A 24,971-nucleotide genomic window follows, 5' to 3' on the forward strand; every position below is an offset into this window, starting at 1 on the left:
GGCTGGCCTGTAACGGTATCAAACCTAGACCCATAGATTACGAGTCTGATGCTCTACCAAAAAATGTATGTGGCTCCCAGTATTGACTGAATTAACAGACATAGACCTGACATCAGTAATTGAAAAATATGAAAGAAAACACCTGTTAGAACTCAAAACTTTTTGATTATGTTTCTCTGAAAATACCTGGTCATAGTAACATTAGTAAATCAATCTCTGCTGCCTCAAAATCCAAAACACCCTGAAAGACAATAAAACGTATCCACAACATATCTACAGAAAAAGGGAAATTACTCTTATAGATTAACTTTCCTCTTACTGCTAGGTGATCTACATCCCATACGTTACCCGTTTCCCGTTTAAACTTCAGCAAAACATATAGCATGATGCTTGCATTTACTGGGAAGGGTGGTAGAAATTGACAACAATGTGTTTAGGTAACTATCTTTTTTGAAACAGAATTTACTAAATAAATTCCTTTCCCCGTCAAATACATTGCCAAATAAAAAAATTTTTATTGTATAATACTTACGCTTCTTCCCAACCATCTGGTCTTGAAAGACTTCTTCCCCTCCCAAATCCTCCAGTGTCGGTCTCATCATATGACATGCCCCTTTGCATGTAGCCTTCACCCCGCCCCCTTCCTACAGAGGGAAGAAATTAACCATGTAAATATACAACGAATCATACTTCATAGATTGAAGGCTAATATTAGCAAAATACTGGCTGTAGAACTACTGATGAACAATTTTATAACTATATCTGTTTACAGAATATAATAATAAAGAAAGATACCTATTAATTTTATTCAGCTCCTTCTAGTGATTAAAAGTGATACTGATCTAGTCAGTAATGACAAACTTGGCTGGGGGATCACTATATTTTACTGTAATTCCTGGGTATCATTTATATCTTTTAAGTTTGTGTCCAAACTTAATTTGCTGGATCTTCATTTAACTACAGACCCAATGACAGAAAACGACTTAACTGCCAACCAGTTTTGTAAGACCATGCAGTCAAAAGTACACAAAAAAGCTGACATCAAATACAAAACATTACCCAGGTCACTGAAAAATACATTTAGGTGAAAGTGGTGTACTTTGGGTACAATGGTTTTTATATTAACCATGATGCATCTATATAGCAACTTGCATGCCTCATTATATGGAGGGGGATTACTGCCATAATTCTAAGCATGTATTTTCTAATCTTCCTTGATGATCCATTGTAAATGGCTGCTTGCAAGTGCTACTTTCATAATTCTGTCAATGTATATTGTATTCTTCATTGATGCAGATTGTACGTGGCAGTTTGCAAGTGCTACTTTCCTTCTGCATTACTGTAAATGACTGCACGCAAGTGCTACATTCATAATTCTAGTCATAAATTTTCTATTCTTCATTGATGCAAGCTGTAAATGGCTGTTTGAAAGTGCCTAGATCTACTTTCCTTCTGCGTCCTTGTATCTTGCAATTTGCCAACTACTGAATTGATTCTGTAGTTTGTCGTATGGCAAATGCTATGTCAGTTATTACAAGTATTAACATTCTATTTATAAACTTGCTATATCACAAGTTACACAAATTGCACCTTCCAAAATCATGACTATAATGTAGCAAAAAGCACAAGCACGTTGCAAGTTAGAATCAAGGAAGTTAGCATAAAAATAATGCCTCATTATGACAAAAGATGGCGCTGTAACACGTAAATTTATTACAATACTACTACTCTCTGACCCTAGCAACAAGAGGTTAAACCACTTTACGGCACGTTTGGGCGTCTTATTTAAACTATCATTCAAATTAAATTACAGCTGGTGATGTCTCAGAGCATTAACAATCGGAAGAGAGGTGGCCTGCAAGTAGCACAAAACAAATTAAATGTATCAAACGGTATACAATTAGATGTACTTTTACACAACGTTATATTTCCACTAACCCTTCCCAACCCATTTTATTTGAACATTTTGTCTGTTTAATTTACCGCTGCCCCATGGAGGCAGAGTAAGTGTAACCGCTTACAAGTAGGATTTAAAGCCCTGATTTGTTTATATATTCTCATTAACAATGTTTTCAGATACAGCATATTTATTATTTTTGAGAGCAGTGCAAATTTTGTTTTTTGTAACGGTAAAGACTTTTTAAGGTTTAAGCAAAGTGCAGATAATTGTACCTCGAGGCCATACTTTCATTTCTTTATTCATGAGAGAGAGAGAGAGAGTACATTACAGAGGTGAGGATTCTGTTTATTCTCTCAACCATATGTAACTAAATTTTACTGTTAATATGCAGTTTACATTGGCAGTTTAATTTTATATATATATATATATATATATATATATATATATATATATATATATATATATACACACACACACACACACACACACTACACAGAAACTACATTTTTTAATTATTTAAAACCATATTCATCCAAATATGAAGTGATATTTATAGTACAGATAGGATTGATTGATGATAAAACATCAGACTCCATTGGTAGCAATTATAAAAATATAATATACTGAATATAAATAACACTGCTATCGCTACCAGTAACCAGCTCAATTTGTTTGTATTATTACTTATTTCTACCGCAATACAGTACTAAAAGTGCTTGATACATTTGGATATGAAATTAATGTGGTAGTTAAAAAAGATTAATACAAATTTTTACATGTATCTTCTAAAAATGTGATTGTTTTCTGTTAGAAGAATAAGACACATACACACTCCACATAACTGTCAAAAAACTTGTCAAGGTTTTAAGGCCAGTAACAGCTCGGACTGTTGTAGCATCCATCACCCCTACCACCCCACATAAGCATCTTCATTTGTCTGTGACTTTATCATTATTTTATCCTGTTTAAAATATAAGCTAATATTGTCATGACACAAAAAGTATCAGCACAATACAACTATGCAATAAAGCAAGATAAATAAATAAAAACAGTATAAAGTCCTATGTTTAACATTTCAGAGGAAATATAAGAGAAAAAAAAGTTTAAATTAAACCGGCATTCATAAAAACAATATTGTTCGATGAATTAGTCTGAAACAAAAATTATCATACAGGTAGGCAATTATAAAGAACAAATACATGGATTGTCTTGTTACATTGTTCTTATAGATTTATTTGCCAATACCTTTTGTTTTTCAGTTTCACATGAAAAACATGAATGAAGACAAGCTTTTCACACAATCTGGCATTTGGATTGGACATACACTCATCATTGCAAATTCTGAGGAATTAAAACTGTAAATTCTGGACTGGCCAAGACACATTACCTTTGTGTACCACATATATTTGTAAATTATGACTCAAGAACAGTCAGGTTATATATTCCCTAGTGTCTGTGTCAAGAATTAATCCCAAAAAACATTCCATTACTGGATCTGTATTCAATATATATACTGTACAAAATTCTTACTTTTTGATGAATTTATTTTGTGGGCAATAAAAACAAGTTGTTTGCACTTGCTATTAGCAAAAACCATCAAAAGGATTATATTTTATCTGTTAATTTGTTATTTCTGATACTTTGATCTTCACAAAACTATTATATTTATGAACCTGAAATGAAATTTTAAATTTCGCCTCTTATCCCTAAGGTATCCATAATTTAAATGTCTTAATCACTCAGAAGAGAGAAAGAAAGAGTCATAAGTTAGTTTCTTCACAGAATAATAGAAACCACTAGCCAATTTCCGATTGCAGTTGTAAGTTATCTGAGCAGACAGTAACAGCTACATTATAGGCATGCAAGTCACTTTAATGTTCCTCAGATAAGACACAAGAATGGGTTTTAGAAATTACAGTCACACAAGTACCAGTTTGTTACTTTGTGAATGGGGTCATTATGAGAAAATGGAGACACCTGATGTACCTGCTGGTGATGAGTGGTCAGTGAGCAAAGTCATATAGACAGGAAATGCATAGTCTAGCCCATAAAACTCCCTAAGCTGGTCATTTTGATGTCAATAAGACTTATCACAAGATCCTGAATCTTTTTTTTTTTGCTGAAAATTAAAAGTGATGTTTATAAGTACCATAGATCTTGTCATACCTATCAAATGGTAGGAAATCCCAATCAGAAGATCCATTCAAATGATGAGGTTCTGTACATTAACAATGCAAATTAAGTATTGGAAAACAATTGTACACTAAATCTAATCGCAAGAAAACATTTTTATCATGATTTTCCTCAGTCTGATTATTTCGGTTTTTGCAGCAAAATATGTTCCAAAAATGATGATCGTGATAAGAATAAGAGCACCTTTAAGGAATCATTAAATTTCATAATGTCATTTTACCCATAAACATTTTTTTAAGTGCTACTGATGTTACTCTAAAATATTTTATTTTGGCAGGAGCTTATGTACAAGAGTATCACAGGAAAAGATAAACGCCTGTGATGTGCATCAACATGGGTGATGTACAATACAATCCTTACAACCAGGGTTCGTCTGATGAAAGCTTGTTAAGAAGAGTACAAGGGAATATATCATTGTCATTTCTGATCCTTACTAAAATAACTAAAGTTTCCAAAGTAATGAGAGATATCACTAAGAAGTAGATTTCTTAAACGGTGACGGTAAATACTTAAGTGCGTCAAAACTGGGAATGAAAAAGATGGACCAACTTGCTGTACTGTATCAGGTTTTGCTTTCGTAAGGTGCTATAAATCACTTAGATCTTCAAGAAAGTATATAGTTTTAGAGACGAATAAACTTTGTTGCTAATGTACACCTTAAAAAAGGGACTGAAAGAGTTATCGACATAAAATAATGTTATAAAGCTCCGTGGGAACCATTCATTGTTTCTGGTAAAGGAAAAACTTTAGAAATTTAGAGCACCATCTATTGTCATAATGCCATGCTAATCTCTAGTATGCCATTATGACAACAGATTGCGACACGAGTTGGACAACAAAGACATTACTATTAAAACTTAGTATTTACGTTGTTGCATGACCAAATCGGTATGAAAACAGTAGTTGGAATGATGTAATGGTAAAGTTTATAAACAGAATATACAAAACTTGTAATAACTGACATAGCATTTATCATACGACAAACTACAAAATCAATTCAGTAGTTGGCAAATCGCAAGATACAATGACACAGAAGGAAAGTAGATCAAAAAGCTTGTAAGCAACCATTTACAGCTTGGATCAATGAAAAATAGAAAATTCATGACTAGAATTGTGAATGTAGCACTTGCAAGCAGTCATTTACAATAATGCAGAAGGAAAGTAGCACTTGCAAACTGCTACACCCAATTTGCACCCATGAAAATACAATATACATTGATAGAATTGTGAAAGTAGCACTTGCAAGCAGCCATTTACAATAATGCAGCAAGGAAGATTGGGAAATACACGCATATAATTATAGCGGTAATCCCCCTCCATATCAGTAGTCGATTAATGTCTGAGACAGTAGTCAATGCATAAATTTTAAGTAAATAAATTGTGAAGAATTAGTTCATGGTGATCTACTTTTGGCAAAATAGTATTGAATTCACCAAGAGATGTCTACTTTCCAAGCCACATGACTTGGCTGAGCACTGAACTTAACCAAAGTCAATGAAGCATATGTAAATCACAATGTCCTAGATTTAGTAAAGTGGCATTTTGTACTTGCTAAGATGCATCTAGTACACTGGAGTGAGAATGCCTAAAAATAATGATCTAAATACAAAACTTACTGTCATGTTTACCCCGACCCAGAGTAGCCCAGTTTGAAACATGTATAATCAAGGTAATTCTGACGGGTCATCGTTTGATGTCGAACATTGCCGAAGGCTAGCACTAATCCGTTACGTAAGACTGTTGTGGCTAGAAGCGAAAAACCGGACATCGGAGTTGCGAGGCGCCCGATAGCCAGTTATCACCTAGGTGTCGAAATGTTCCCAGATCAAAAGAAATTGCATGAAGAAGTGGGAGTGTCCTAACTTCTTTCCCCTGCAAACAGACAGACAGGTTGAACTGGCCGCTAAGACGATTGGACAGGGGCACAGCGCCACCCAATCAGAATCGAGATAGGGGGAGACCTTGATTTGGGTAGAATGATATCCCTGCGTTTTCCGGCAAAAGTTAGTTCGCTGAGAGAAATTACCCAGAGAAGAGGTTAGCGTAACTCCGAATAGCCATTCGTTATTGGCGGGAAAATCTTAGAGCGGGAAATTCTAAGTACAGAAAGCTTCAAAAGGTCAGTAGATATTTGTTCGGTCTTTGTGGAATGCGACTGCATTTTAATTGTAGGTCGAATGTATACTTTATTAGTACTAGAATCGTAGTACGAAGAATTACTTTGTTTTGTTAATATGTTTGCATATTTTGAAGAAATGAGTTGATATTTGTAAAGAATTATATAGCTTGCTAGCCGTTGTAAGAGTTAATATTGTAATTTACTATGTGGGTATTTTATAGTAGACTAACACATATGTTCATATGATTATAGATTTTGCCATTGTTGAATATTTGTAATGTACAGACATGCATCTGATTTTGTCAGATTGTAGTACGATGAGATTAAATATATATATATATGTGTATATACTGACGTGACGCAATGTATTGATGTCTGTATAACCATTCGCTGATACTGTTATTACGCCATTGTTTACCCAGCAAGAAGTGTGTGGGAATTTCGATGTGTATGCATGCGTGGCCGAAACAGTGACAGCTATCTGATGGTTAATTGTCGTTATAGTGTGAGGTGAGGTTCAATAAAACATCTGTTAACGCCTTGTGGTTTTTCACAGTAAGCTTTGAGGGACAGACCAGTTAAAGTTTGGTCCCGTTGTCTCGGATAGAGAGACGGAGGAAAGGAGAGAACTCAGGACAAGTTGAAGTCTAGGAGCGAATTGGAGGAGATAATAGAGAGGGAAAGGAGAAGAAAGGAGAAGTTGAAGTCTGGAGCGAAGCTGGAGGAGATAATAGAGAGGAAACAGAGACAAAGAAGGAGTTAGAGGAACGGAAAGAAGGAAGAATCAGCGGGAAGAAATAGATGAGTAGATGCAAGGACAGGGGGAAAATCGAACTCACAATGTAAATCACGGGATGAATTAGGCTGTCACTTGGTTGAGGGAAAGACGAGTGATTGGAAGTTATCGTTTTTAAATTATCACATTTATTAAATTGTTATTGAATTTCATCTTCGTGTTCTCTATAATTTAACCGTCGGCATTGCTGACTGGGGGCTCAGAGCTGTAAATCTACATCATCACTAATTTAACTTTCTAACCTAACAAGCCAGGGTGGAACTTTCAATTTAATTTAATTAAATTATATTGGGAGAACCCCACCCCAATACGACAGAACGTCACACTTACCTAACAAAGTCTGAAATTTAGGTAACACTGACTTACTTTTGGTACAATGGCGTTTTACTTGCCAAGATTATCTATATACCGAGCTGCATGACTGACAGACTGAAAATGCCTGACAAGCTAACTAAACAAAATGGTGAAGCCTTAAACCAAGGTCACAGCAGTCAACTTTTGGTTGATGTGTGGTACTAACAAAAATAAAGCTACAAAGTTGCACTGCGCTGGAACTTACAAAGCCTCAGAATAGTTACCTACCATATTTATTCTAAAAGAATCCACCAGAATAGAGCAATTTACAACTGAGGTGAGGGGGTTGAATACTACGCATCACTGAAAACTTTTGTAAATTAAATTGTTTTGATTATTCTAGCAGCCATTAGATTACTCAGGTAGTTTTATTTATCTGGACATGATGAAAATATACAGATGCCTTGATAAGGCAAGAATTTTTTTTGGGGGTGGGGAAGAAAAAGGATGGGGGATATTAACTAGAAGGGGACTTCTATTAGAATAACTATGGTAAATGAAAAACTCAAACCAAAGTGTAACAGACCGAATGATGGGCAAAGCTGGTATTATATACACCTATACCTCACCATGCATTAGGCATCAACATAATTTATTCATTTTTAGAGTATACATACACAGCCCTATCAATAGCATTGATTATGTGACAAGATGTGATTTATCATTACATATCTTTTAAACAGAAAAATGAGGGATTGTAGCAATGTTAATTTCCTTTTTATTCAATTAATGATGAATTAGAGAACCACCCAAGAGTTCTGAAATTTATTTTTGTTGGGCTTTGCTGACAGACAATTGCTTCCTAAATCGGATTCAAAAATGAATTACACTATTCTGACAACTGAAATGATCATGCTCCCATTCTATATATGCAGTAAAATCGGACTTCAAAGAAACATTGGTGCTGTTCACAAACTTGTCAAAAATATAATACATATGGCTGCAACATTCTTGTTCAAGGCAATAATATCTAATAACTTTTGTCTTGTACACGCATCTAGCATCTCTTTGGTTTACCTATCATGGTTGTTCCCCTTCCTGAACCTACCTGTGCAAATTAGCACAATGGGATCACCCACTGCAGCCTTCAAACAGTTTGCAGTAGCTATTGTCAGGCAATTAAGCAATGTGTGAAATGGTGGTTTATACTGGATCCCCTTGTCATTAATTGCAGCTATTGCAACTGCCATGTGGATAGTTTTACATCAGCTCCAATCATAACTGTTTACTGTTTATACATGCTACATGTAGCAGGGATACAATGAAAGTGGTGGGTTTATTTTTCTTTTTCAATTTTTTTGTTGGGAAAGATTACTGAAAATTGTTGTGTGGTTTGGGAGTGCAAAATAGTATTTGTAGCATGATATGCCGTGCTTCAATTTGATTAAAAATCAGATTTCAATTCCACATACTTAGGACAGTGGTGATCTGATTTAGATTGAGGCTTGTTATGGCAGGTAATACATTGAAAATACAATTACACATTTCATCAGCGTGATCCACGTTTCCAAAGGCAAATAATTTTTTTCTTCCAACAATCCCAATAGGCACCTTACTTAGAGGATGGGCCCAAACTAAAATTAGAGGGGCCTCATGCTATCAGATTTTTTGTGTGCACTGGCCGAAACACTACAAATACAAACTATAATTTAAAGGAAGTTTGATGAAAAACTAATGTTATTGTGCATATTTAAAAGCAAAAACAGAATGATGCATTAGTGTTCAAAACCTTAACTCAAATCTCAATGCAACTTTTCTATTACCGTGACCATGACTACAAGGTCAAAAGGACAAGTGGGCATGTCAGGCATTGAACTGACTGACTTAAGATTTATAATTATTCAGCCCAAATGTGAAGAAACTTTATCTACAAGTTTTGGTAATATAAGCAAATGAAAATACATTTATGCAAATTTTCTAGGCCTGTGACCTGGACACCAAGTCCTAAGGGTTAGTGTAGATGTCAAAAAATGAATTGATGATGTTGTTGTTGTTGTTGGATTTAACGCCATTTTTCAGGACATGATAGGCTATACATGGCAGTCAGTATTAATGGTGGAGGAAAAACCCTGGAAAACCCTGAAAAGAGCCATGACCCATGAGAAGCTACTGGCAAGCTTTCTCACATATCCACATTAGCCAAACCTGAGACTCGAACCCATGCAGACAGAGGTGAGATGGCAGTGGTCAAACACAAAATTTGGTCTCTGTGCTATGTTTCACTGTCGGACTCTAGTCCAACATACCTATCCAATCTCACCCAAGTGTACACACCAGCAAGATACCTAAGCTCCTCTTCTGACAATCGTATACTCATTATTCCAAGTATGAAAACAAAGTCATATGGACAGCATTCTTTTGCATACCAGGGCCCAGCAATGTGGAATGAACTGCCCACTGAACTTAGGCACAAAGACACAGTGATCACATTCAAGAGGGCTCTCAAAACTCGTTTATTTCGACTGCAAGAACAAACTTAAAGACCTAATAATGTTTCCTACCTTAAATATTCTCAGCATGTTTTTTAATGTTTTCTAATTTCATGGTGTTTGCTTTTGTAATCATATCATTATATGTTTTTTATCTTATAGGTATTGTATAATGCTGGAAAGTGCTTAGAACTTCTAAAGATTAGGCACTATACAAAGTCCTCATTATTATTATTATTATTATCCATAACGGAGAGTGCTTTAGACCACTCAGCGCCCCAAAGAATGAATTGCGTTAGTTGCCAAGTATGACGAAAATCTTGGGTTTAAGAAAACTATCCTAACGGTCAAGTGTTTTCAAAGTTAACAACAGCCATTTACCCCCCAGGGCTGAGCAAATCCCATAGCCCGACATCCTGGACTAGTCATTTTTGAAGTCGGACAAGTACAATGTTCCAAGTCGCTAGTCCGGAACAAATGCTTTTTAAAAAAAGTTCGGCTAGTCCTTATTTTTGTGCTTTAATCACTATATCTACCTTTATTTGGCCAATCATACCCTCTGGGTGTACTGAATACTTGATTATACCCCTCTTCGTGTATACATTTACATCCTGTTACCGCTTCACTGCATATTGGGCTAAGCGACCAAATTATCGGCAAATCAAAACACGTCAAACAAAAGCCAGTATGATCCATTAGCAGTGTTGTAAGCGGTTTTGTTGCAATGAGTTTACTCAATCTAGATCATAACGAGCGACTCACTATGATTTTAATCCAGCGAGTAAGTGTAATTAAATTAATGAAATGTACTTTACCAACATCAGTGTTGGTTTCCTTTATGAACTGATTAAATGACAGTAATGATTCTTTAATTTATAATTGATTATACAGATGATTAACTTCCATGTGCGATATTGTGTTTGAAGCGACACAATTAACGCTAATTAGTGAGCTGTTTCAATTTGTATTTAAAAGAGAAAATTGATGTTATGACCACTTTAGAATTAGTTGTCAAGCAAGCTGATAGTTACTCTGTGGATAAAATGAGTTTGCTAAATTATTTTTGCGAGGAAGGTAATAACGGCGATTCGGCGAAGGTAAATTTGTTTGAAAATGGAGGGATAAAATGTATGACGGATACTGAGTGTGCAGTAGCTATTTCTGAGTGTGAACGAGGATTAAGTTCAATGAACTTAATCAAGACTTCTTTAAAGAATTCCTTAAACCAAAAGAGTTTACAAATGCTAATGAACATTTGTGCAAATGGACCAGAGCTTGAGGATTTTAACCCAGACACAGCTATCTGGCTTAGTGCTGGTGCAAGACATATACATGGACATATTTTCAAATCCATCAGCTAAAGCATATATACATGAACCTGAAGAAGCCAAATGTATAACAACCAATGTTTTTGAAAAATTAAATTCTTTTAAGAAATAATTATGTTGTATATTATTTTTTTCTTCTTCTATGGATTAAGTACATACGTCTCATCAAATCTCGGCAAGTGAATACCATTTTGGGACCAGTGAAAAGTAAGGTGGGACTAGTGAAGGGAAAGGTGGGACTAGTGAATTTTTTGAAACCACATGTCCTGGACTAGTGGTTAAAAAAAAAATTTGCTCAGCCCTGCTCCCCCCTGCAAATATCCTATATAAATGTCCTCATGCATGTCAAGGTCACCAGAGCAGTTCTACAGACCTGCCAACCCTGACGAGACTCTCAGTAAAGCAATTGATTTTTTCCATAAGACTTACCAGTTTTCAGTAAGGTGTAACAAAATATCATAAAACTGCTACTGTAAAACTGGAAAACGTATTCAAATGTTCGGTATTCAAAACATGCAGTGACAATAAACATTATGTTCAACTGAAAAGTTTGTAAAGTACACACAGACCTTTTTTTACCACTAGCACAGTTGTACACATTTCAGTTCCAAACCCGAAGCAGCTCAATGGCTTATTGTTATTAATTTCAACCTGATGTAAATTTTAGAGTTTTTTCTTCTATTTCACATGACAATGGCATTCATATCTCCCACCATGAGACATACTCAAACTGACATGTGATGTCCAATAAATGTAATTGTGTCTCTTCCTGCTTTTTTTCCCAACAAGAATATAAATATTCTTCCTGATCATTAACACATTTTAAGAGGCTTAATTTCAGTTTTGTCCCTGACTAATTTCACTAATTCTAATATGAAAGCCGGATCCAAATCTTAGCTGGATGAACCAACTGTTTGAATTTTTCAACAACAATAATCTGTATTTTAAGGGTCATTTTCAGAAGACTTATGGCAAAATCGTAAGGGTTGCCTGTTCAGTCTTTGCAAACTGAATTTCTGCAAAGTAAGTATAGTTACAAATCTTTATCCATAAAGCTATCTCTGATGAAAAAAGTTTGAGAAGAAATATATTCATCAGGGTCAGGGATTTTTAACATTGAAAACCTGTCTGTAAAGGTAGGTGAAATTTTGGTTCACGGGTCACAATGAATAGCCATATATAGCTTCTTTTTATTTTCTTTTTGGTGTTCTGTTCATCAAAGGCTTCTTACACAACCGTCTTTTGATCCTGGCAAACTGAGCAATTGACTAATCCAGATAGTTTTTTTATAGCACGAACAAAAGTAAGATATGCATATATTTAAGTGAGCAGAATACAGTAATCTTGTCTGGAACATATATTGGGAAACAGGTACAAGTAATTATCATTTTATTGTACTGTGCACATAAAATAATCTTAACAACAGCAATAAAAATAAAAATAATAATAATAAAAACAATAACAATACCGATGCAAAGACTCTGATCAAAAACCAATTTTAAAAAGAAGAACCTGTATACAGCAGTCAGCTGTATCCAATGGCCAGCTTTGTCTTCTCCACTAGTGACAGGTTTGACAGTACAGTAGTCCCCCTCTTGAACGCACCCCCCCCCGACCAGCGGCCACCCGCTCCTTACGGCCAGAATCCGTTGGCACCGACGAGTTTGTGTTCAAAAGTACCCCTCGCGAAAGGCCACCCGCCTAACGCGACCAGCATATTAGTGCAAAATCATAAAATTTACCCCTCACAAGCGGCCGCATTTTATTTTAATATGTATCCAGAACCAGTATTGTATTCATAACGTGTGTTAAGTAATCCGATTTCTGTTTCCCGATGTCAGGTTTTCGTTACTGAAAGAAGTGTTGAGTAAAGTACATTTACCACTAAAGTTAATATTATATCATTTATGCCTCACAAGAAGCCAAATTTATTCCATAAAAACCGAGAAAGACTCAAATTTTAATCCATACAAAAGGGTACGTACATGTAATCCAATTAGCCTTATTGCTGTGTTATCATAAGATGTCCGGTTTAGTCACTCTGATAATTGTTAAGAATACAGTAGTAACAGCTGAGAAGTGGCAGTATCGATGTACAATACCAAAGTCAGCAGGAAAATGGTTTAATAGCCTTTATGGCTTCCCTTAGTAAGATGTTGAGCTTGTTCACTTTGGTAATCAGTGGCTATTACTATTGACAATAATTGTCAAAATTACGAATCCTAGCGGCCACGAGGTCCGATCTGCGTGATGTTAATGGTACATATCGAAGCCGTTTTGGCTTCTCACCTAGTTTCAAGAAATGTATAAAAACAATAGGGTACCAGACTGCGACTAACGAATCACGTGACAAGATCACTTCCTTTAAAAACACAGGGCAATTTGTTTAGATGCATACAAAATTGTTTTATCAGTACTGTAGTTGGCAACATGAATAACTTACTGCAAAAAGATCAACATGTCATGGAGGAAAATACAAATTCTCAGTTTAGAGGAGAACGTGAAAGTAATTCAACTGACCGGGGTGTGTGTGTGTGTGTGTGTCGTCGAGGATCCTTGCAGAAAACTAACGTCGGGAAGACTCAGATAAACAATATCGTGAAAGATAATGAAACAATTCTGCAGAAGTGGAAAGGTGAAATGGACGGAGAAAGGAAGATTGTTTGAGTCAGGAGACGTTTGTATCCTGATTTGAAAGACAAGAAAAAGCAAAAATTTTGTCAGTTGAACTGGGATATGATGACTTTACTGCAAGTAACGGATGGTTGCACATATTTCAAGTGAGACACAATATCAAGTGTTCTGTCATTAGCGGCGAATCAGCTGATGTTAATAATAAAGTTGTCGAAGATTGGAACAAAAGACTAAACGATATATGTAGGGGATATGACAGCAAGGATATTTTTAATGTGATGAGACTGGTTTGTTTTTTAGACTATTACCAACAAAGTGACGTGATGTGAACTGTAGCATAATTATAAAGACAGTTTTAAAACTGTATCATTGGTTATTCATGCATTCTTTTGCAAATGATGACAAAGTTTGTTTTACATTTATTTCACATCATGCATGTGATTTTTTAATTAAAATATTAAATATTTAAAATTAAATGTACTTGTGACTTTTTTCATGTGTTTACTATTCGCATTTGTCACCCCCCTCTAGAAAGGCCACCCCGCATTATAAGGCCACTTCCCTGCTGCATTAGGGGTGGCCTTATAAGAGGGGGACTACTGTATATGCAAACAAAAAACTGTAACCAAAACATGAAAGCACATAGTCTATGTGACCTTAATATGAAGGAAATGGGATGAATGAACATGTCATGGAATACTAAGCTTTACAATGATTCACATCAAGTATGATAAGATTCTATCAATTAGATTTAGGTAATTTAAGCAAACAAGAAACATTATTCATAACCTTAATAAACTGTCTGCCACCACTGCTGATGGGAAAGTGATGCTATATCTTGTTTCCCATTAATGTATGCTGATGTGATAAAAACTGGATAATAGTGCTCACAAGCATAAACCAAGACTCATGTCCATGTAGTGGGATGGCAGTGCTTGAAAGGGGGTCCAGACAATACACTCACTACCACCCCAGTTGATTTTTACTTTCCGAGTCAGTATTGTTATCCCCATTTGGGCTTTGTAAGCTTCCTATTCTGAGTACAAAACAAATGGTTGTCTTTTTTGTTCAAAGAAAAATGTCTAACAGTTTAAACATGGCTAACATTCGTATTATTCAATGATTTGTTTTATATATGCAAATACATTTCAATCTTCGAAGATTCACACCAAAAATTCTGATATGCATTTTTAGCCAAATCATTTATCATGGAGGTTTATCAACTGCTTGATATTAACAGTAAACAGAGGTTTAGACAAAAACTTCATGAATGGGTGTTTTACTCACAGGCTTGGAAGTAGCCATGTAAAGGCTGTGTCTCCTTCATCAATATATTAATTCTGCTGTTTATAATGTGTTCAACAGCTTTATGACCAATTCAGGGTATGCTGATGGCCCTCTTTGAGTGTTCTTACCATTACCAGGTACTCATTTCAAATGTGAATGGAACATTAGGAACTTGTCCCAGTACGTTTATATTAAATTGAATGCAACATAATTAAACATGGACAGTCACCATGTCTATGGCTGGAGAAATGATGTACACCGCTCCCTCGATAACTCACACCCTGATAACTCGCGAACCCGCTTATAACGTGGTGTCCGGCGTGGATCCCGTTTTTTTAAAAAAGAAAAGATTTTTAAAAAATGAAGAAAATTGTGATCAGAACTGGTGAATGAAACCTTGATATATCGCCCGTTTTATCGTTGAAAATGGCGGTCAGTGCCCGAAAAGTTAGAATCAACATCGTGAAATTTTCAGGTTTTAAAAAGGAATCACATATCTTGTTAGATTTTATCGGAAAAAATATCTTCCCAGTTCAATGTAAATAATAATACTGTATATGTATACGGCGAAACAGCGATCAATGAATTATAGTAAATGCTAACAGGTGGCAACACTGAATGAAATGAACACTAATTAAATATGTCTTGTCAGGGGAAATTAGTATTTTAATCTTTTCATTGTGTTGCAGTGTAAGCAGTATAATCGTTGCATGTTCTCTTCTATTCAAACATGAAAAGAGTCAATTGACCGTCACATCGATGCCCGCGAGCACATCTGTGAGAACCTAATTAAGTGCCGGCTGCGTTTTGATCGACGTCTTGGGGAAGTGTTTGTTGCATTGTAAAAATCAATTAAAATAGACCTGCTTTGTTTTATCATGTTAAGTCGGTCTTTTGTATCAAATCAGGTAAAAGACGTACAATACAAAAGTTCAAAGGAATGCAAATCCTACATGCATAAACTCTTGTGGTCAATATCGTGTCTCAACATCAATCAATTTAATTGGACCAATCGAACAGGGTTTCAAATAGTATCTACTTATTGTCATTAAAATATATATTAATCAGTAATTTATCCTAATCATTTGTAAGTGTGATCATGGAGAGCAAGGGAATCAAGCGAAAGGCGTACTCGGTGAATGAAAAGCTTACTGTCATAGACAGGGTTTGTAATGGTGAATCAAGATCAAAAGTTTGTAGTGAACTTAAACTTGCTGAGTCGACACTCAGAGGTTGGCTCAAGGACGAGCAGAAATTTTGGGATTATTTGCATGAAGCTGATTCTGATGATGGATTTAAACGGAAACGGGGACGCACTGCAAATGACACAGAATTGGATGATGCTGTGTACACCTGGTTCACACAGCAATGTGAACAAGGTGTTCCAATTTCAGGAACAATTCTCAAGGCCCAAGTAGAGAAAATGGCCAAAACTATGGATACTGATTCAGATTTCATGGCAATGGCTTTGGAGATTCCAGCGCCGACATGGAATAAAACAAAATTCGTTGTCGGGAGAGATATGCTTAGCAAATCAGGCGGCCACATCTAGTTATCCCAACCAACTCTGAGAGATACTGACCCGTGATAGATATACAGACGACCAAGTTTATAATTGTGATGAGGCTGGTCTATGCTATCGGATGATGCCAGACAAAACTCTAGCTACCAGAGATGATACACACAAAAAGGAGGGTTTCAAGCTGAACAAAGAGAGATTAACACTTTTGTTTTGTGTTAACAAAACTGGCACACATAAAATGAAACCATTATGTGTTGGCAAATACAAGTCTCCCCATTGTCTTCATCACATGAATATGGACAGCCTTCCATTTGTATATAGAATTAGTGGAAATACATGGATGACTGCAACAATATTTACGGAGTGGTTTTCTAAGATGTTTGTCCCCGCCGTCAGAAACCACCTGCGATCCAGGGGGCTTAGAGGAGAAAGCTCTACTGCTATTAGACAATTGCCCAGCACACACCCCTGCTGATTCACTACAAACAAGCAACGGAAAGATCCGGGTGGAATATCTCCCTAAAAACACAACATCATTAATCCAGCCACTAGACCAGGGAATTATAAGCACTTTTAAACAGAATTACCGTCGGCTGTTAATACAGTCCATGCTGGACAGTGGAGAAGGTGTTACAACCTTTCTCAAGAGTGTGAGTTTGAAGGAGACTGTTTTCATGGGTGGTCAAGCATAGAGATTGATCACACCTAAGATAACAGAGGGGTGCTGGATGAAGGGTCTTGGAGCTGCCTTTGAAGGTTTCAGCGAAACGGATGTCATTCAGGCAGAGGCTGTTTGGGAGAAATTTATACAGACCCATGGTGCTCAGATGGAAGTTAATTGCGACGATGTGGAGGGGTGGTTATGTGCTGACAATGACTGTCCCACAGCTGAGTACATGACAGAAGAACAGATTGTACATTCTGTAACAGAGTCGCATTGGAAGACGATTCCAATTGGAGCACCCCTAGTGTCGAGAGTGAAGCCGATTCAGATGTTGCTCCACCTCCCCCCTCTGCACAGGAAGCAATAGAATCTTTTAATGTTGCCATCCGGTGGCTGGAGACCCAAAATGTTGACTCTGTGAAGATAATTCAGTTGAGAAACCTAAGAGATTTTGCTCAGCGGCAGAGAAATCAACTGACAACACAAAAAAAATTAACAGATTTTTTCAAAATGTGAATTTATATTTGTTAACTGTGTCAAAAACTGCAAATATTGTTGTATTCTCACTCGCGTATTTGTATTTAAATATATATATTTTTTTTAACATGTCTGATGTTTAGACCCATTAAATTCATGGTTGGTAATGGTTTATCTTTGTGAATTTATTTTTTTACATTTTACTCTATCTATCTATCTAGTGATAGCAGAATTTTTTTTTTGAGCAACACAAGTTTCGACGTCGTTTTTCGATATGAATGTTATCTTTTTTGATAAAAGAAATCTCAATTCATTTTGAACAAACAATAAAACTAGAATGTATCCAAATCAACACAAAAAGCAGTGACGTAATACACAATGTGTTTAGCGATAAGCATGTTCAAAGTACTGATACCTCGTGGAATAATGTTTGTTTTTACGATCTTTTCAAGATACTTTATCCAGAAATTAAAGGTAATTTATAAAGAAAAACAAACAACACCTTTATAAAGAAATATTTATTCACAGTTATTTTCAGCACAATTATAAAACAAGTATTTAACAATGCAACCCCCCTCTTGCCTCTCTCTGTCGATCTCCATCTCTTTATTAGTTTTTTTTTATAGGTCCGTCAGTAACTCGCACCCTCGCTTATAGTGCGGTCGATGTTTTTGGACCCCGTTGTGTGCGAGTTATCGAGGGAGCGGTGTAGTATGTTGACAACATTGGACTAAATGCTTAAAAATGAAACCGTATTCATCTTCTGAATGCATTCAAATACTTTCCTTGTTCATTATTAGTCAATTTGCCCAGTGAAATATAAGAAAAATGCTACTTATCTAAAGGTCAGAGTAAACAAGTTTGCTTGATATTTCAACCTAGATGTTATTGTTGTTGTGGGGCTTAAAGCCATTTTTCCGCACACGATAGGTTATGTATGGCGTCCAGTATTAATGGTGGAGGAAAAATCCAGCAAAACCCTGGGAAGAACCAGCGACCCACGAGAAGCTACTGGCAAGCTTTCTCACATATCCACATTGGCCGAATCCTAGACTCGAACACACGCAGACAGGTGAGATGGCAGTGATTCGTAACGGAGAGCGCTTTGGACCACTTGGCCACCCATTTCAACCTGGAAAATTGTTGTTTTTGTTCTAGGGTTGAATACCATTTTCAGCATAAGATAGGCTATACATGGTGGCCAGTATTAATGGTGGATGAAAAACTCGGGGGGGGGGGGGGGGAGACTGGAAAGTAGAAAGTTCCACCGACCCACGAGAAGCTTTTGGCAAGCTTTCTCACATATCCACATTGGCTGCATCTGAGACTCAAACCCACGCCAATAGAGGTGAGATGGCAATGATCCATAACGGTGAGCACTTAAGACCACTTGGGGCCCCAGAAAACTGGGAGAGAGTTTAGACTTCAATATCACCTTTTTATTTTTGAAGTAAAAAAAATTCTAGGTTGAAATGTGAATTTTCAAGATTGCAATTTTTTGCTGGTGTTTGTGGAATTTTCAGTTTGGAACTGTCAGCTTTACTGATATCATGATGAGGATATGGAAGCCAAGTGTCTTTACCATGGCCACATATAGGCAGCCAACAAGCGCTGACATGGGCCGATATTGAGTCTGCTACGTTTGGAATATAAAGTCAAATGCTCTAGACCAACTTAGTTACCATGGCTCCCTGCATTTTTTTTAAAGTTAGGAGAGTATTTCTTTTCAATTTAGGTTTTGTAAAAACAAGTAATTTAAGCAACTGTTCTAAACATCCTAAATTCTGGCCTCTCTATACTTGTATCGGATTATTCCTGCCACTGCACTCTATTCTGGTTGAAGAGAAAAGTCACTTTATCCTAAAATTTGAGTACAGCATAGATTTGGGATGCAGACAATTTCTGTCACCTTACCATCCATGCACGAGAATTACAAAGTTCAAAACTCCTCAGTGTCTATGAATTGTCTGATACCAAGAACCACTCTTATAAGAATAATTAAATTTTGATCATTTTGGAGCTGTTTTCAATCAATCAATCAATCAATCAATCAATCATTGGGAGCAAAATCCCTGAAATTGAGGAATTTCCTGATTATCCTCATGCTAAGCAGGAGAGGAAAACAAAGACAATAAAGTGATACCCATGTCTCATCTGTGCATCAGATGCAAGACAAAAAAAAAATCAAAAGAATTATAGCATACCTCTTCCCCTGCCTCTTTCCATACCACTGCCTCTGCCACCACGCAAAGGCGGAGCCCCACGTCCCATCATTCGTAACACTGCAACACTGTTTACTGACTGAGACATGATTCGCTGAAAGGACATCACTGGTGTTCTATTAAACCTTCCCAATGAAGTGATATTTAATTTGTCTGAAATGAGCACGAACTATCCAATACATGCTGTTAATGCCTCGCATCTACTCAATTCTGGATTTTGGCCTATCTGACGATTTATCCAAATGCAATCTGAATATCAGTTGTCTTTTTAAAAGTGTAAAAAAATAACCTTTTTCCCCCATAAAAAATAATTTTATTGAGATATGATCTTTATAATATCCAATAAATGGAGAGCTCTACAGCACTGAGATAAATTGTACATGATAAAATATTAAAACGGTTTCACAATGGAATAGAATATGACAATTTCTGTGAAATTTGCATTACCTGTTCTTCTTCTGAAAGTGGTAAAAGACACATAGGTTCTTGTGCTTTCTCCACAAGAATTGAACTGACTGCATGCAGGTCCTCTGGTACTTCACTGTTAGGATTAAACAATGCCAGCATCTCCTCTCGCCCATAACGATAATCTGCTAGTTTGTATTTCCCAAAAGGAACTGCTGGTGAAGGGGGTGGGGTCACAACACTATTCCCATCTGAAAGGGCTCGAAGCCTGAAACAATTATCTATAGATGAAAATACTGGATTTGGCTATATTTCTCTTAAAGTTATTTTGATTAAAGACATTTAAATTGAAATTTAAAATTTGACACATTTTACTATATGTGTTATACATAATATTAGAGGTGTGACAATTAACTAAAAAAAAGAATGGTTGGAAAAGTCTAATGATCAAACACTAGATTATGACTTTCAAAAATTGATTATAAACAACTCAAATTTGGGGAGCATTGTGTTTCTACAACTTTCATTCTACTGTTTTCATTGCATTGCAACAATCATATTTATCAAATCAATGACTGACCATTTCCAATATCTAATTGATCATGGATCTCCAGCACAAGACACCTGGAGTTTTAGTAATGTGAAAGCAGTGATGTCACAAGGAATCAGACTGAGAAGGCTTCTAAGGAGGGAAGTCTGGAAAATTAACCAGTGGTATAAATCTTAACCGTAAACATGTTAAAACCTACACCATCTTTCTGTTTCCTTTCTATATATTCTTTGCTCTGTTGGAACTGAAATCTTCACATAAACCAATTTCTTGCTGTATTAGCATTATTCTCTTGACAGTTTTAATAGTTAATATTTCTGATTGATGTGTCAATATTTATCAATGCAGAGAAACCCTTCTCATAAGCTGTGTTTGGAAATGCATTTGCAGGGCTAATGTTTCTAGCTTTATCACAACCAAAACCTTCAAAATTTTGACTTGGATCTTGTTTTAAAATTATTTTGGTGTTCATCACATGCAATCCAAGTCAAAGATGACACTGATCCTGAGAAAATCCAAATGTTTTCTTTTGATCTTAAGTCCCCTGAAGATACATTTGAAGTATTAACATTCTCCAAGTTATCAATGACATATTCCGTATCCTGATCCATTCCAAAAGTACCACCAGAAGGACTTTAAAGCAATCCAATATCAACTTCTGACTGACCACAGTCTTCAGCACAATTGAACACAGCGTAAAACACTGATATACTTTAATCAGAGTACTTGGGCATTGTAAATTTTTATTTGTGTGAGCTCAGGTTTCACTGCACATTCTTGCACACATCTAATTTCAAATCAAGTAACACAAGGCCAATAATGTTACATGATTAGCACACTTACATAGCCTGGAAAAATCAGTGTTACAGTGATAACTGTACAAAACATTTTGACATCTAAGTGATAATGGCATTTTCACATAAAAATGTAAAGATGATACCATGATGTCTTTTTGTTGTCTTCTTTGTCACAAAAGTCACAACATCAGTTGGATATTTTTAATGAAGTTCAGAAAACTGTATGACAAAAGTCCCATTGGTGTCTTACATTAAATTGTTCATGAACCAGTAAACATTAATTTTAACACAGTTCCAAACATGAATAATATCCATCTGGCAACAAGTTTTCCCTAATAAAAACTGAGTAGCATGGACAACTTATGACACTTCTGGAACAGCACTGTAATTAAGATTTTACAACCCCCTCCCACAGATGCCCTGGGAGGGAGGCAACCAAATAACAGCACTCTAACAAAAGGTTACCACGTAGACAATTAAACCACAGTTTAATTTCTAATTTGGTTTATGAGGAAATAAAGTCTCTCAAGACATTTTATGAAAACATGAAGATAAGAAAAGACAATGAAGGTTAAAATGTTTTCATACCCAGGGGTCAAGCTAGACTTCACTTTAAGTGAGAAATGACTCCTTCTTTCAGACACAACTGGCAGAGATGAGAGTTGAACAGGAAGAAGTGGAAGCAAAGCAAGATATGTAATATATGTGTGTATGTATGTGTTTTGTTTTCATATTTGAATTATGCCCTATATTTCCCAGTACCTCGGATGCGAGAGGTCGTGGGTTTGATCTCTGGCCGAGTCATACCAAAAACTTATAAAAATGGTACTAACAGCTGCCTCGCTTGGTGTTCAGCATTAAGAGACTAGTGTTAGGACTGGTTGGCCTGGTGTCATGATGTGACTGGGTGGGACATCATGCTATATGTCTGCAGCATGATGCCCCAGTGCTAGACATCTCTATAAACTGCCACACTGCAGACATCGTAGCGATATGACTGAAAAATTGTTAAAGCTACGTTAAAAATCAAAATCACTCAATTTCCCAGTATGCATATTTGCTTTTTTACAATGGTTTCAAGCAATACTTTATTTACCAGTAGAAGATTTCTGAGTTGAATATATATTATAAACACATTTGGTACATATGTATAAAATACCTTGTCAATATGCAGTAAATTTAGGCCAAAATGACTTAAACAGAGAATAGAAGATTTACACTGTAATGAATGTAACTGAGTAACTAGGTCATAACTGTGTGCTTTTGGATTTTTAATGTAGCTTTAATAATTTGAGTCATACTGCTACCTTGTCTAAAGTGTGAAAGTTTAGTGATGTCTAGCACTGGGACATCATGTCACAGACATGTTGCATCATGTACCAACTAGTCACAATATCCTGACATCAGGCTGAACAGTCCTAAACGCTATCTTCTTAATTCTGAGTGCCATGTGAGGCAGATACTAGTACCATTTTGACAAGTCTTTGGTAAGACTCAGCTAGGAGATTGTAATTGTAATTGCAAGTTAGTACACAAATGTTTAATCACCTATCCTATAGAATTTTTTTTTTACTTCTGAAAGTTCATAATAAAATGGCACATGAAAACATTTCTAAACTTGTTTGAAACAACCTCTGTAACATGTAATTGAGTGCAAATGCACACTTCTATCAGATCACACTGTTCATCCTAATTTCTTTTGTTGCCAATAAACATACCTGTCCATTGATAACAAACACTAAAGAATTAAAGTTGGCATATGAATGAAATCCCTTTTTTCCAACCGAATTGACACAACCAACATGTAAGTGCATCTATTTTTAGAAAGAGTGGTTTTCTAAATTAAGTACTGACTTCATAGATACAACAGTCCATTAATAGGATTGCAAGCATAAGGCAGTGTATCCCCCAGGGGTGTAAAACTGAGGGTAAAAAAAAAAATCCTTGGTGTCAGAACTGGGGGTCAAATAAAAAATGTGGGGGTCAAAAATACTGACAAATTTTCATCCGACTCGTACCTTTTCAGCTTGAAATAGGATACTGCAACTTGCACAACATACTCTCTCTCTCTAAACATACAAATAAACCAACATGCACAATTAACAATCAAATGCATTGTACATTCAAAGAATAATTTTATTAGTTCATTTTTCTTTTAAAATCGTACTTTTAACAGTCTCCTTATAATCTTTTTGAAGCAATATTACAGACCAACATATTACATACAAGACAATACAAAAAGCCCAATAAATCTTTTTAAACCGAATGGCAGTCAATTTACTGTCTGTCATTAAATGTGTACAGTAGTCCCCCTCTTGAACGGCCCCCCTGACCAGCGGCCACCCACTCCTTACGGCCAGAATCCGTTGGCACCGACGAGTTTGTGTTCAAAAGTACCCCTCGCGAAAGGCCACCCGGCTAATGCGACCAGTGGCCAGCATATTAGTGCAATAATATAAAATTTACCCCTCACAAGCAGCTGCATTTTGTTTGAATATGTATCCAGAACCAGTATTTTATTCATAACGTGTGTTAAGTAATCCGATTTCTGTTTCCCGATGTCAGGTTTTCGTTACTGAAAGAAGTGTTCAGTAAAGTATATTTACCACTAAGGTTAATATTATATCATTTACGCCTCACGAGAAGCCAAATTTATTCCATAAAAACCGAGAAAGACTCAAATTTTAATCCATACAAAAGGGTACGTACATGTAATCCAATTAGCTTTACTGCTGTGTTATCATAAGATGTCCGGTTTAGTCACTGATAATTGTTAAGATTACAATTATTGAACAGTAGCAACAGCTGAGAAGTGGCAGTATCGATGTACAATACCCAAGTCAGCAGGAAAATGGCTTGATAGCCTTTATGGCTTCCCTTAGTAAGACGTTGAGCTTGTTCACTTTGATAATCAGTGGCTATTACTACTGACAATAATTGTCAAAATTACAAATCCTAACGGCCGCGAGGTCAAATCTGTGTGATGTTAATGGTACATATCGAAGCCGTTTTGGCTTCTCTCACTTAGTGTAAAGAAACGTATAAAAACAATAGGGTACCAGACTGCGACTAACGAATCATGTGACAAGATCACTTTCTTTAAAAACAAGGCAATTTGTTTAGATGCATACAAAATTGTTTTATCAGTATTGTAGTTGGCAACATGAATAACTTACTGCAAAAAGATCAACATGTCATCAAAAAAAAAAATATTCAGTTTAGAAGAGAAAGTGAAAGTAATTCAACTGACCGGGGTGGGGGTGGGTGGGGGCGTCATCGAGGATCCTTGCAGAA

General features: G+C 36.1%; 1 protein-coding gene across 4 annotated transcripts in view; it reads right to left on the minus strand.

Annotated features, from left to right (window-relative positions):
* The window catches only part of LOC149781911 (GRB10-interacting GYF protein 2-like), a 128,213-nt gene that overhangs the window by 97,062 nt on the left and 6,180 nt on the right, over positions 1-24,971 (minus strand). For all 4 annotated transcript variants that reach the window (XM_089936114.1, XM_089936113.1, XM_089936112.1 and 1 more), the window contains exons 3-5: positions 20,373-20,598; positions 19,908-20,019; positions 533-644 (exon numbers count right to left, since the gene is read on the minus strand). In XM_089936114.1, coding sequence (XP_089792240.1) covers positions 533-644; positions 19,908-20,019; positions 20,373-20,598 — 450 coding nt within the window. The remainder of the gene's footprint in view (positions 1-532; positions 645-19,907; positions 20,020-20,372; positions 20,599-24,971) is intronic.

The sequence above is a fragment of the Sinohyriopsis cumingii genome, chromosome 15 (assembly GCF_028554795.1).
Source record: "Sinohyriopsis cumingii isolate HCF-2022 chromosome 15, ASM2855479v2, whole genome shotgun sequence".
In the NCBI taxonomy this organism is placed as follows: domain Eukaryota; kingdom Metazoa; phylum Mollusca; class Bivalvia; order Unionida; family Unionidae; genus Sinohyriopsis; species Sinohyriopsis cumingii.